Here is a 12689-nt window from a genome sequence, read left to right on the forward strand (position 1 = left end):
TGTCTCTCTCTCTGTATTGTTGTGTCTGGAAGACGTCAGCAGAAGAGAGGAATCTGAAGAGAGGGACAAATGGAAAAAGAGAAGGATGAAGAAAGAGATGTCTTTGTTTCATCCCATAAATGTGTCCTGGTGAAAGGGCAGCGAGAGGAGAAACAGGGTCAGGAGGTGACTTTCTCTCTCTCGCTGTCATACTCACTCTCTTGCCCCATCTTTCTTTTCTCCTTGATGTGATATTGTTATCATCATGCATTAATATAGTTTGCTTGTTGTTAAAGGGACAGTTGTTAAAAGGTTTGTTCATTCCTGTAACCCAAACAGTAGAGCGTAGCACAATCAATGCCAAGGTCATGGGTTCAATTACTAGGAATACATGAACTGAAAGATGAATATCTTTAATGCTGTGTATGTCGCTTTAGATGGCATGGCTGATGAATGCGTAAATATCAGTGGAAAAATTTTAAATATATAATGATTCATTCACTGTTATGTCATTCCAAACTTGTATTTCATTCTCATGTGGAAAAAGAAGATATTTTGAGAAATGTTTTATGAACATAAAACGGAAGTAAGGGGTAAATAATGACAGCAACAGTTTATTGAACCTTTAGATTATTTATATTAGCCATCATATTTGATACATTTTGGATTTAGGACTTCTGTAGTATAAAGAAAATGCCTCAGTTTTATTCAGAAAAGGATTTTGCATATTTTCATATATATATATATATATGACAGTGAAGATAAAATTTCTGATACCTTGTATTATAAATAAATGGGATGTTAATAATAGTATAATGGATTACTTGCATAAAATGCAATCACATAAACCTGAAAAAGTTTTTTTTCAGTCCAGTAAATGCTCATCTTGAAATATTATTTAATCTAACATTTAGATTATGAAAATAATTTCAGATTTCACTGCAAATGTACCGCAACCTGGATATTTTTAGAGTTAAAAGCTGTTTCACTTACTAAAAAATATAATCTGTAAGTCAAATGATAGAAGGGATGTGTAGATTGTGTTCCAACAGGTTTTTCAGTTGCATTGATCGTGTTGAAAATTTAGAGGCCTTAGATATTCATATATACATAGTACAGCAGGCTTTATAGAGTTAAAGGTGAAACGTTGGTTCAATTTAATATGCAAATTAAGGTAGGTCAATTCCTCCTACAGTCTAAACACCATGGTGCTATCAAAACATTGCTTTGCCAACGTTGGCTCAACCATTTGGCTTGTATTTAGGACATGAAAACCTGTTTGTCCGAATAATGGCACATGGGGGAAATAGTCAGGAAACTTGTTTGAAAGCATTATTAGATTATTCTGTGATCCTGGCGGTACTTAAAATACACCCTTCACCTTTAAATGCATCTTCCTGTTGCGGTGAATGTGAGTGGCAGGCAGATGGCGACCGGGTCAGGACAGGTGAGATGGAAAAGACCTGCAGCTCATTGTGTTTTCAGACGCTGGCTTCTCCGGGTATGTTTTGTTTATAGAGTCGAATCATCAGCATAAGAGAGGAAGGATTACATACAAACAGCACTCAAGTGTGACAGGATAAGGAGAAGGGAGGTATCAGAGTATTAAACCACAGACACACACACACTTAACTCCAAACATAATCTGACTAATTTAGAGATTGTCTTTCTTTAATGCTGCAGTGTTTTTGTCCTTCAAATTTGATCTTTCCTTGTTAAACATATGCTGCAATGAAGTGACATTCAGCCATTCAGCCAAGTATGGTGACCCATACTCAGAATTTGTGCTCTGCATTTAACCCATCCGAAGTGCACACACACAGAGCAGTGAACACACACACACACTGTGAGCACACACCCGGAGCAGTGGGCAGCCATTTTATGCTGCGGCGCCCGGGGAGCAGTTGGGGGTTCGATGCCTTGCTCAAGGGCACCTAAGTCGTGGTATTGAAGGTGGAGAGAGAACTGTACATGCACTCCCCCCACCCACAATTCCTGCCGGACCGGGACTCAAACTCACAACCTTTCGATTGGGAGTCCGACTCTCTAACCATTAGGCCACGACTCCCCTCTGTCGTGGCCTATGGCCTAATGCTTTTATTAACTGGCTGGAGAGCGAGAGAGAGGGTTCATTCTCAGGTTATTGTATCACTTGTCCTTTCTATATCGTGTTCATAGACTGTCTTTTAGAAGGAGAAAAAGAGAGGGAGCGAGAGAGACTATCGTGTCAGGGACGGTGCCAAAGAAAGGGCAAGAGATAATGAGGTGGTGGGGGCGGGGCTTATGTTTGGGGTGTGGTTGGGTATAAAGTCCAGGACTGAATAGTCTCATCTTGATGCCCTCTGGTCTCATTCCCTTCTTCCCTCCATCTCTTCTCCTTTCTCCATCCCTCGCTCTCTCGGAACCCCTCACATACTGACCTGCGGGGAGAACAGAGGGAGATCATGCTGTCTGTACTGGCACTGACGTCCGTGGTGCTCTTGGGCATAGGTAAATACATTTCATCTATCTTGCATTTCATCATTTTGATACAACAAAGCAAACAAACTAACTTTGAAGCTAACCAGAAGTCCTTCTCATAAGTGTCTATACAGTATTACAGAATTACTGTACGTTCAGATTCACCTGTCGTTTGTGCACCTGTTGCCTACCTGTTCGAAACTGGCCCGGTTCGAGAAATGATGCAGATCAGAAAGGACTGATCACAGAGTCAGAACAAAGAGACACTTCGCTTCATTTTTACTTCTCTTTTCTGTATTAAATAGATCCTTTCATTTGTTTAATTATATCTGTAGGTCTTTAGTTCTTTTTTTATTAGTTTCTTTTTTCCCTTAAATGTACAAAAATATTAAATAGAATAAACTGCTGTATCAAAGACATTGCAAACCAAGCATTTATTCTTGTACTGGGTCTAGGTTTATTTTTGTATCATTTGTCTATTCAGTGAGTTTTAGTTTTTGTAATATTTTCTAACATGCTTAAAATGCTTACTCTATGAAATATATCAACGCTACAAATGCTGCTTTTTATGCTATCTTATTATTTTTTAAATATATATATATATATATATGATCTAATTGTTTACTTTAATTGACATTTTAATTATTTAATTTGTGCAAATTTCTGTGGCTATCATTTAAAATAAATCTTTAGTGACAAATTGTTGCCTTTCATGTTTCAAAGATGTTCTTTAGAATCATATTTGTGTCCCCATGTTGCTAATATTCCTCACTCTGTGTGTTTGTATGCTCCAGCCCCTCAGACCACGGCTATTGTTGTGTACACAAGCTGGGAGAGACATGCGCTGGTGGGCACAGATGTCAGACTCTCCTGCTCTTTCTTCTCTTGGCAATGGACTTCTCCAGATGTAACCTTCTCATGGCACTACCGTCCAGATGGGGCAAAAGAAGCCATCTCTGTGCGTAGAAATACACATGCAGAAAACACACTATTTTAAGACATACCTACAACTTTTTCTGGTCTACAGTGAAAGTGATTTAAAGTGATAACCCAAAAATTTTAATTTTTAATAACTCAACCCATATAACATATATGTAGCATAGAACACATAAGAGATATTTTGCAGAATGTCCAGACTTCTCTTTTCTTTAACCTGGCCCCCCATCCACGTTTCTTTGCAAGAGAGAAAGTTATACAGACATGACAGAACATGAGTGAGAAAAAATTACAGAGTGTTTGTTTTTAGGTGAACTTTCTCTTTAAGATGTTGTGTCTATACAGACAAACACACACAAAACTAACGTACAGATCGTTTTATAATAAATCAATTGACTAATCTGAAGATTTATTTCATTAATTTAATTTTAGATCATTCGTTTTTTAAACGTCACACTTATATCGGAATAGTCAAGCATTCTTCAGAAAATCAAGGCAGCAAAGGCATTTTAACCACATCAAAAGAAGGACTTTTTCACGTCACATAACTTAATTTGTTTGGATGTCTTATTGTATGTCTATATTTCAGGATATCTGAAAAGAAAATTAAAAAGGCAGTGCTTGCTTGAGAGCAGCTACTTCAATTTCACAAGTTTTTAATTATTATTTTAATTTGCAATTACAGCATGAAGCCTCATATTATTAATTTAGTGTGATTGCATTTCCCTAAACCTGTTAAAAGGTGTATGCACTGGTAGTGTAACTCACATATCTGTATGAGTACATGCCCACCCCTTAGGAATACCCTTGTGTCTGTGTGGTTTGTAGAGATAATTACCTTGCAAACAGAAATATTAGTTCCTTGTGGGTGTAGTTCTACTTTCCAAATTGTATTGTACCATGAAAGTCTTTAAGTTGGCCAACCGGCTGCATTTATTTCTGGATGCTTGTTCATACGGGTAATTCTAGTAGTTTAAAATCTAATTTCATTTGCTATGCAGTGGTAGTTTTGCTGTGACAATTCTCTGCTTTCTTTTTAATTGATGCACTTGATGTAATCATATCTAAAATAGGTTTACATTTCATGATAAGATATAGGACTATAATATAAGCTGTCTATCATTATTTAGATTTTCCACTATGCCGGCGGAACACCCTATGTGGATACCAAAGGCCCGTTCCGGGACCGTATGGAATTTGTGGGGAACCCCAGTCGCCGCGATGGTTCTATCCTGATAAAGAACGTTGACTTTGCAGACAACGGAACCTTCACCTGTGATGCCAAGAACCCACCTGACATTGCTGGCAGCCCCTCTCATGTTCGACTGCTTGTGTTTGAGAAGGGTAACAGATCACTTTGAACATTTTTGTCTTCATCTACTAATAAGAAATGATTTTAAGAACCAAAAATGGCTACTTTGCAGAGAAACGTACTGCACAAGAGAACCCTTTGCTTTCCTCTCATGCTGCAGTAGCTATCAAGACTGCCTTTAGGCCCATCTTATTCCAGGGTGGCATACAAAATCTAGGAAATCATATGGCAGGAGATGAAAGTTTGCTGCTGATGGAAGCACAAAATAACAGTAAGGCAGAGAGACCTGAGTGGTTTCCTTGTGTGGTCGTACATTTTTTCTGAAAGTACAATTTCCATGAAGAATAGCCTTTGTTGAATCCAAATGCCTCACACAGTGCCTAATACATCAAAAAAGCACAGGTGTTTTTGAGTTTCCTCTTAGTTTCCCTTTTAAACAGTAAATTTACCTTCTCAGTACGGTATTAGTGGGATATGTCGAGCAAAAAATGAGAAAATTTCCAAGTGGACATTGATTGATGTTGTTTGGAGTTATTTTTCAGTAATATAGTCGTGTCTGTAAAAACCCACACCACATAAAACAGGTGCATTAAGGCAAAGACACAATGCAACTAATAGATCAGTAAAACTGCTCTTTAATCTGCAGACCTCAACGCTTCTCACTGTATATTCTCTCTTCTTCTCTCAGTTCCAGTCCAGGCTGGTGTGATAACAGGAGCAATTATTGGCGTAGTGTTGGGACTGCTGATCCTCATTGTGGCAATTTACTATCTGATGCGTTTCCTGGTCGCCAGACGAGTGTTCAGCTTGAGCATGAGGTCAGTCTGGGAGCATCTGCTCCCTCAAGCCCGACCCGACCCTCTGCCCGGCCTTGACACACATACTCCTATTCACACACACACGGTTAGCAAGACACAACCCAGATCCCCACCAGTCACACACACAAAAACACACGTCATGAGCAAGGCATTGACAGAACCCCCAGCCAAACTGGGGACTACTAAGTCACCAATTCTTTCATAGCCAGACTAAATGCACAACTATTTTACCAAGAACTGCACATATTTGACATGTGACTTTTGAGCAACCAACTGCTGTTTGTTTTGTTTTTATGTGCATGTCCATTATAGTCTTCCATAAATATCAAGTATTAATATACAGTAATTCAATATACTGTTCTACTTGTAAATGTAAACGGTGCTTTGAACTTTGAACAACTTTTCTACAACTTGTAAAAAAGTAACTGTAAAAATCAGAGTACCTTCACAACAAGCAGTTGAGTCCTCCTTCCACCAGGTGTCCACTTTGTTCATGCAATCTTTGTATTTTTGTCCCCTTAGTAAACATGGCAGGAAAGGCAAAGGAAAAGAAGGATCACAGCAAAAACAGGCAAGTGCCCACCTGCGTCCACTCTAAATATGCATACAAACAAACACATTCACATACACACATGCTTGCCAGTTTCTTTCTCTTGAGCTTTATTAAAGACCTCCTGTCCTCCAGTGGTCTCCCCATTTTTTGTCTGTGGTTAGTTTTGACCAAAGTCCTTTTTAAAAAATAAATAAATAAATAGTCCGTCCATTTCCACACACTTCCAGTCAAAAGTTCAGAATAATTATATTCTTATGCTGACCTAGGAGGAATTTATTTGATCAAAAATACAGTAATTTGTTAAATATTATTACAATTTAAAATAACTATTTTCAGTTTTAATATATGTTAAAATAACATTTATTTTTATGATGCAAAGCTGAATTTTCAGCAGCAATTACTCCAGTGTCACATGATCATGAAATCATTCTAATACGCTGATTTGGCACTTAAGAAATATTTCTTATTATTAGCTATGTTGAAAACAGTTGAGCTGCTTAATATTTTTTGGTAAAAACTGTGAAACTCAAAGGTTTGAGGTAAGTAAGTATTAATTAATTAATACTTTTATTTAGCAATAGTGCATGAAATTGATCCAAACTGATGGTAAAGACATAATTCAAGTAAGTGTTGTTCGTTAGATTTTTCTATCAAAGAATCCTTAGAGGGGGGAAATTCCACAAAAAAATATTAAGAAGCAAAATTGTTTCCAGTAATAATAAGAAACAGTATAAATAATTGAGCACGTATAATATCTGAGCACCAAATCAGCATATTAAAATGATTTCTGAAGGATCATGTTGCACAGAAATAATGGTTGCTGAAAATTCAGCTTTGTCATCACTGGAATAAATTACATTTAAAAATATATAAAAAGAAGAAAATATGATCAAATAAATGCAGCTTTGGTGAGCATACACTTTTTTTTTCATTTCCAAAAAAATAAAAATCGTATTTATTCATACAGTATACATTAGACTTAATTTAAGATTAAGCAGATAAAATAAAATAATAAATTTAACTGTTATATAAAAATATATATATATAAAATAATAATAATTAATAAATAAATCTAATTATATATATTAGAAATATAATAAAATAAATGCATTAATAAAAATAAGCAATAAAGAAGTGTCAGGTTCTTGGAAGTCGAAACGCCAATTAAAGCTACATCTACCTCATTGTTTGTGCTCTTGTCTGCATGCCAGTTTATGAAGCCTCATTACAAGCACACAGGCAAGTTTGTTGTTGCTACATATACTGCAATTGTGTGCAATAAGCCATGTGGAGAAATATATATATTAAGCTACAGTATAACAATTCTTAAGATGGGATGACATTAAAGGTTAAACCAAAATGCAGAAAATGGAAAATGATTTGTGGTCCTGTACATTATCCCTCTCAGCTCTTCCCAGTGGTCATGTGGAGTTAGGGATCACCATATCAGTGTCATTGAGCTGGCAGTCAAATTGAGCTCAAACATATTTTTCTATGCTAACATGCCATTCGTTTACATACCACCTTACTCTTCTTTTTCTGTCTCTCTGGGTTTATTTGCTTCTGTGCACTTTTCCACTCCATTATCCTTCATATCACTGATTTTTCTCCTCTAGCTGTCTCATCCCCTCCCTTTCCTGCTGTCCTCGTTCTCTCCACAGGTGAACTGTAAAATGCTGTCAGACTCAATCATGTATCTGCTTTAATCATATATTATATCATGACAAACACCATCACGTACAATCAAGCCACTGCCTTCCTCGCACACATCTCATCTTGTACAGGATCAAACCAGCAGATCTTGTTTTGTTTATGTTCTTTCTGTCTTTATTGCCTTTCTTCTTTCTTTCTTTCTTTCTTTCTGTGATCGGTTTCTGTATACGCTCCTCTATTTGTGCTCTTCTGTGTGCGTCTCCTGTCAGCTTCACTCTTTCTCTTTCACTTCTTTATTTTCTTGGTTCTGTCAGTGTAAACCCAGTCCACCCTCCAATATCCAGTGAACTGAATTCAGGTTGATAAAGAGTCTATGGGCTGCAGAATAGAATTAAGGTCTCAGGACTCTAAAATCCTAAAGCGGAAAAATGCTGCATAGTTTAACATGAGTTTAAATTGCATTTATGTCACAAAAGCAGAAAAAAAAGATAATATGTACAGTAACTGTAAACCTTTCTGGAACATATTTCTAGATTTGATGTCACAAAGAATTTAAAGGAATATTTTGGGTTAAAAAACAAGTTAAGTTCCGTCAACAGAATTCTAAATTCAATGGTAATCAAGTTTAACTTGTATTTATTCTGGAATATTCCTTTAAAGGATGAAGTGTTTAATTTATGCACTATTAATAGCATCAAACGAAAATGGCATGATTTTTGACAGGATCTTTCCAAAACCCTACTAGCACCCTTTTATAGTTTTGAAAATGTTTTACTCACATTAAAACTGGGTTAAAAGAATGTTACTTTAAAAAATGATTCACGTCACCTTTAAGTGAGTTACATGCAGCACCATTTCAGGTTTCTGACAGAACTGAACCTTCTTTATGAAAAAACAAAAGACAATCAAACATGTTTCAGCATCCCAAGGGGTCAAAGGTCAGCTGTATTAAAATTATTTTATTTAGGTGCTGTGATGTCACGCTGACACTCCCTAACTGGCCACTTCCTGTTTTGTCCTCCCTTTCCAGAAACCAAAAGTTCCCCTGGTGTTCATCTCCTTCTAACCCCTCGTTTAGCATTTCACTCTCTTCTTTCTTCTTCTTCTCTTCTGTAATGAATCTACCTCCCTTATTCTGGTTCTTCCTATCCGTTAAACTCATCTGACCATTCCCACCTACCACAAGCCCTTCTTTTTCCTTCACTCCTTTCTCTCATTCTTGCTTTCTTTTTATTCCTCTATTTCTCTCTCTCTTTCCTCCCGTAGTGACTCACTCCTCCCCTCTCCACATTCCCTCTCTTTCCAGGCTTTGGCTGTGACGGATCCGGCCAAGCTGAAAGCGGCAGCGTCTGAGAAGAAGAAACAGGAGTCTCGCAGGGAGAAGAAATAGGGATTGTGGAGCAGAGAGCTAGAGCTCCAGAGCGGGGCCACCTCCACCCAGACCCAAGCCCAGGAAGAGGCTGCGGGGATGGGCAGGCAGGACAGGGTTCTTATGACCATTGAGCTAGAGCTCACTAAACAGGAGAGAGAGGGAGGGCAAACTAAAACGAGTCCCGCTGCGGTCTTTTCTCAACTCGCGCGCAAATTCACTCTCAAGTGAGATGGGTATGAAAAGAGGGGGTGGTGGAGAGTTTTGGAGGCAAGGAGATAAAGATGAATCCTTAAAAACAGGAGGACAGGAGAGGGGTGAAATTTGTCTCATTTTAATTCAATTCCAAAAAAAAAAAACTGTGTCCAATCAATGTGCAGCACGATAAATCTACAAACACAATATCTATAAATTTACTTGCAGCTGTGACAAACTATTTTATGATTATAACACATAATTATTATATAGTTTGATATCATGTGGGTTGTTTGTGTTCTGTTGTTGCTATGTTCAGCTATGTAGCTCCGCCCACATTAAAATCTAATTCATTCCAATGCACTCTCCGGATTCAGTGAGGTTCAAAATTCTGAATAGGTTCAACTGTATTTGTATTTATTTCATTTCAATGCATTGTGATTATAAACTATACAATCAGTTTAACAATTTGCAAGAAAATTTTATTATTGTTTTTTTTTTTTATATGAATTTCAGAATCTGTTAGTATTTGATTTGACTTTTGCTTTTATAACAGCAGCTTTCGCGCTGCTTGAACTCCACAGGTTTGTGTAAAACTGATTTGAGATGATCATTTTAAGTCCTAAATCCTAAAACCTTCTGGGATGTTTCCAGGTTTAAATTAGCTCAAATCCCAGGTTTTTATTGTGGACTTTTGAACCCCACTCGAGTCGTATATTGTACATCTGTTCTGTGAAAATGCACTCAGTATTTGCTTTCAGGGAAAACAAGTTGTTGTGTTGCAACTGGTTAGGACACAGTGTTTTTTTTTTTTTTTTTTTTTTTGGTTACACAAAAAAAAAACCACATTCACAACAAAACCCAGAGCTCGGAGCCATCCATTACACACACACTGACAGTTTGTGAGAGCTGTAATAGTGGCAGAATGGTTTCCCCTTGTTAAGTGACAGACAACTCTCTCTCTCTCTCTCTCTCTCTCTCTCTCTCTCTCTCTCTCTCTCTCTCTCTCTCTCTCGCTCTACACACACATTCAATCTTATACAAGAACACAATCCAAGCTGCACACTTTTCACACTTTGTAATTTTGTTACAAAATGGTTGGATACTTTATATTAACTGTCTTTTTTCTCATTCCCTCCCTCTCTATCTATTTTTCTGTTTTGTCTGTCTTTGGTCTTCCTATTCTCTAATCTCTCTACCTTTTGTTGTGTCTTTTTTTTAATATATACTTTGTCTTCTATTTTTCCACTATTCTTGTCATTTGATATACTGGTGCTATTACATCACTTCCTGTAGGCCGGCCCCCTAAAGTAGCCTCCCTCCCCATCCTTATTTTACTGAGAGCTAAATATAGCACTAGATCATGGAATCAAATACACACTTCCTCACCGTTAAAATTTCATTTCAGTCACATAAAATTTGTTCATATTTTGTCCAACACACACTAACAATCATCTCATGTATCCCATCAAGCAATTTTAAGTGCTATCTCAATAGGTTTTTGACAGGAGTTTGAATCTGATTTAGAGTTGGTGTGTTTTTGCTCTGACTGAAGTGACTGAAATACCCAAAATGACGTCGAAACTGCTGGCAGAGACATTCACGCGCTGTGTGAGAGTTACTTGATACTCTAAGTCAAATTCTCATGTCTGTCCACACAAGCTGTTGTCTGACAAACAGCTGATTATTTTAACACTCTCTTGTAACTGGAGAGCTATCTGTGTCTTCCTTCTGTCCAGTGAGGGCCGGCTCCTACGGTTGCACTTTTCCCCCAACCATCTCCACACATATCATTGGCAAGGCCCATCACTCCAACACGAGTCATAGTTTTACTTCACCTCTCTCTAATCCTCCTCTAACTATCATGAATGCTCATCCACCACCACCTCTTGTCATCCCATGTTTCTGCTGGTAAGAATACCCCTGTGCTCTCTCCTGCCCACTGCTGCCCATAAGAGAAAACAATTTAATTTGGCCGTACTGTTGCAAAGATGTCAATGCAAAAAAAATTGAAGTTCTTTTAGCTAGCTCTCTGCTGACTACGATAGATGCGTGTTTTTCACAACTTTTGCATGTGTGTGTTTTAAGTCTGACGATATGTCTGTAACCTGTCAACGTGTTTGGGGAGCAAAACTACATAAAAACAACATTGTAGAAACATTCGTCATGTCATTGTTAGTAATGACAAGCTGTGCAGCAGCACCCTGGGACTGTTTGTGTGTTGGAAGCAGAAATATAATCGAGTTTAATGATGTTTAATAATATTTCTGCACTTTCATTTGGCTGACATGGCAGAATTCATGTGGTTGTTTCTTCGTGACAGTGTTTACCATCATGGTGTTGGCATGTTAAGGCTACAGGAAGTGATGCAATGAGGGTGGAAAGGTTTTTGGAATTTTTGAGAGAGACATAAATTATGAAATACTGGGATGAAGACTTGGACTGAACTCATATTTAGGTGAAAAGTCAAGCCAAAGTACAATAAACATCTCAGTCTCACAGGATATGTTTTTCTGTTCAAGTCTTCATGTCTATGCATGTCAGCCCCAAACCAGACAGGGGCTCTCATTGGGAATGCTAGGAAAAGCTATAGAATTGCAAGGGCTTGTGGGAATTATGTTTGTTAGCCCGATGATTTTTATGCATCTCAGAGTAAATGTTGAGCAGCCACATGGTACCTGCCATTAAACTGTGTTTAAATATCGGGGAATTCCCATGTTGTATGTACTGTGCACCTGTATTGGTACAGGTCTAGGTAACCGTTCTTTCTTCAAACTCCATTAAAAAGTCTAATTATTTTTTACATTTATTTTGACTTTAACACAGCTAACTATGGATTTCTGTAAAATGTCTTGTAAAAAGGAAAATCTCAAGTTAGAATAATTTCAGAAAAACGTCAATAAAAAAAAATCAGATCCCTTTGGTGTTTTTGTGTGCACTGAATATAAACTGAATAACCATCAGTGTTATCGTATTAATGTAAGAACTGCATAACTAAATTTAAAAATGTAAAAAAAAAAAAAGTTTATAAATTTGTGTGGCTCTTGTTTACTCCTATGTCTGTTTTGGTCCACGGCTGAAAAATATGCTGGTTAGGGATGTTTTGACACTGATATGCTGGTTTATGCTGGTCCTTTAGCAGCTCATGACCAGCATAAATGAGCAAAGGACCAGCATAAACCAGCACATGAACATAATAAACCAGCAAAGGACCAGCATAAACCAGCAAAGGACCAGCATAAACCAGCAAAGGACCAGCATAAACCAGCACATGAACAGCATAAACCAGCAAAGGACCAGCATAAACCAGCACATGATCAGCATAAACCAGCAAAGGACCAGCATAAACCAGCACATGATCAGCATAAACCAGCAAAGGACCAGCATAAACCAGCACATGATCAGCATAAACCA

At 37.6% G+C, this 12689-nt stretch overlaps 1 protein-coding gene across 3 annotated transcripts; it reads left to right on the plus strand.

Annotated features, from left to right (window-relative positions):
* Window positions 1–2300: 2300 nt before the first annotated feature.
* LOC132096128 (myelin protein P0-like) lies at window positions 2301–10929 on the plus strand. 3 transcript variants are annotated; one of them, XM_059501320.1, is made up of 6 exons: window positions 2301–2469; window positions 3234–3397; window positions 4506–4719; window positions 5376–5505; window positions 6028–6076; window positions 9018–10929. In XM_059501320.1, the coding sequence occupies exons 1-6, from the start codon at window positions 2424–2426 to the stop codon at window positions 9099–9101; spliced, it is 687 nt and encodes a 228-aa protein (XP_059357303.1). In that variant the 5' UTR covers window positions 2301–2423; the 3' UTR covers window positions 9102–10929. The 3 variants fall into 3 exon arrangements, with proteins under 3 accessions (XP_059357303.1, XP_059357305.1, XP_059357304.1); XM_059501322.1 differs by having other exon boundaries at window positions 10572–10929; XM_059501321.1 differs by lacking the exon at window positions 9018–10929 and adding an exon at window positions 8742–9008.
* The last annotated feature ends 1760 nt before the right edge of the window (window positions 10930–12689 follow it).

This window comes from Carassius carassius, chromosome 20 (genome assembly GCF_963082965.1).
Source record: "Carassius carassius chromosome 20, fCarCar2.1, whole genome shotgun sequence".
Taxonomy (NCBI): Eukaryota; Metazoa; Chordata; class Actinopteri; order Cypriniformes; family Cyprinidae; genus Carassius; species Carassius carassius.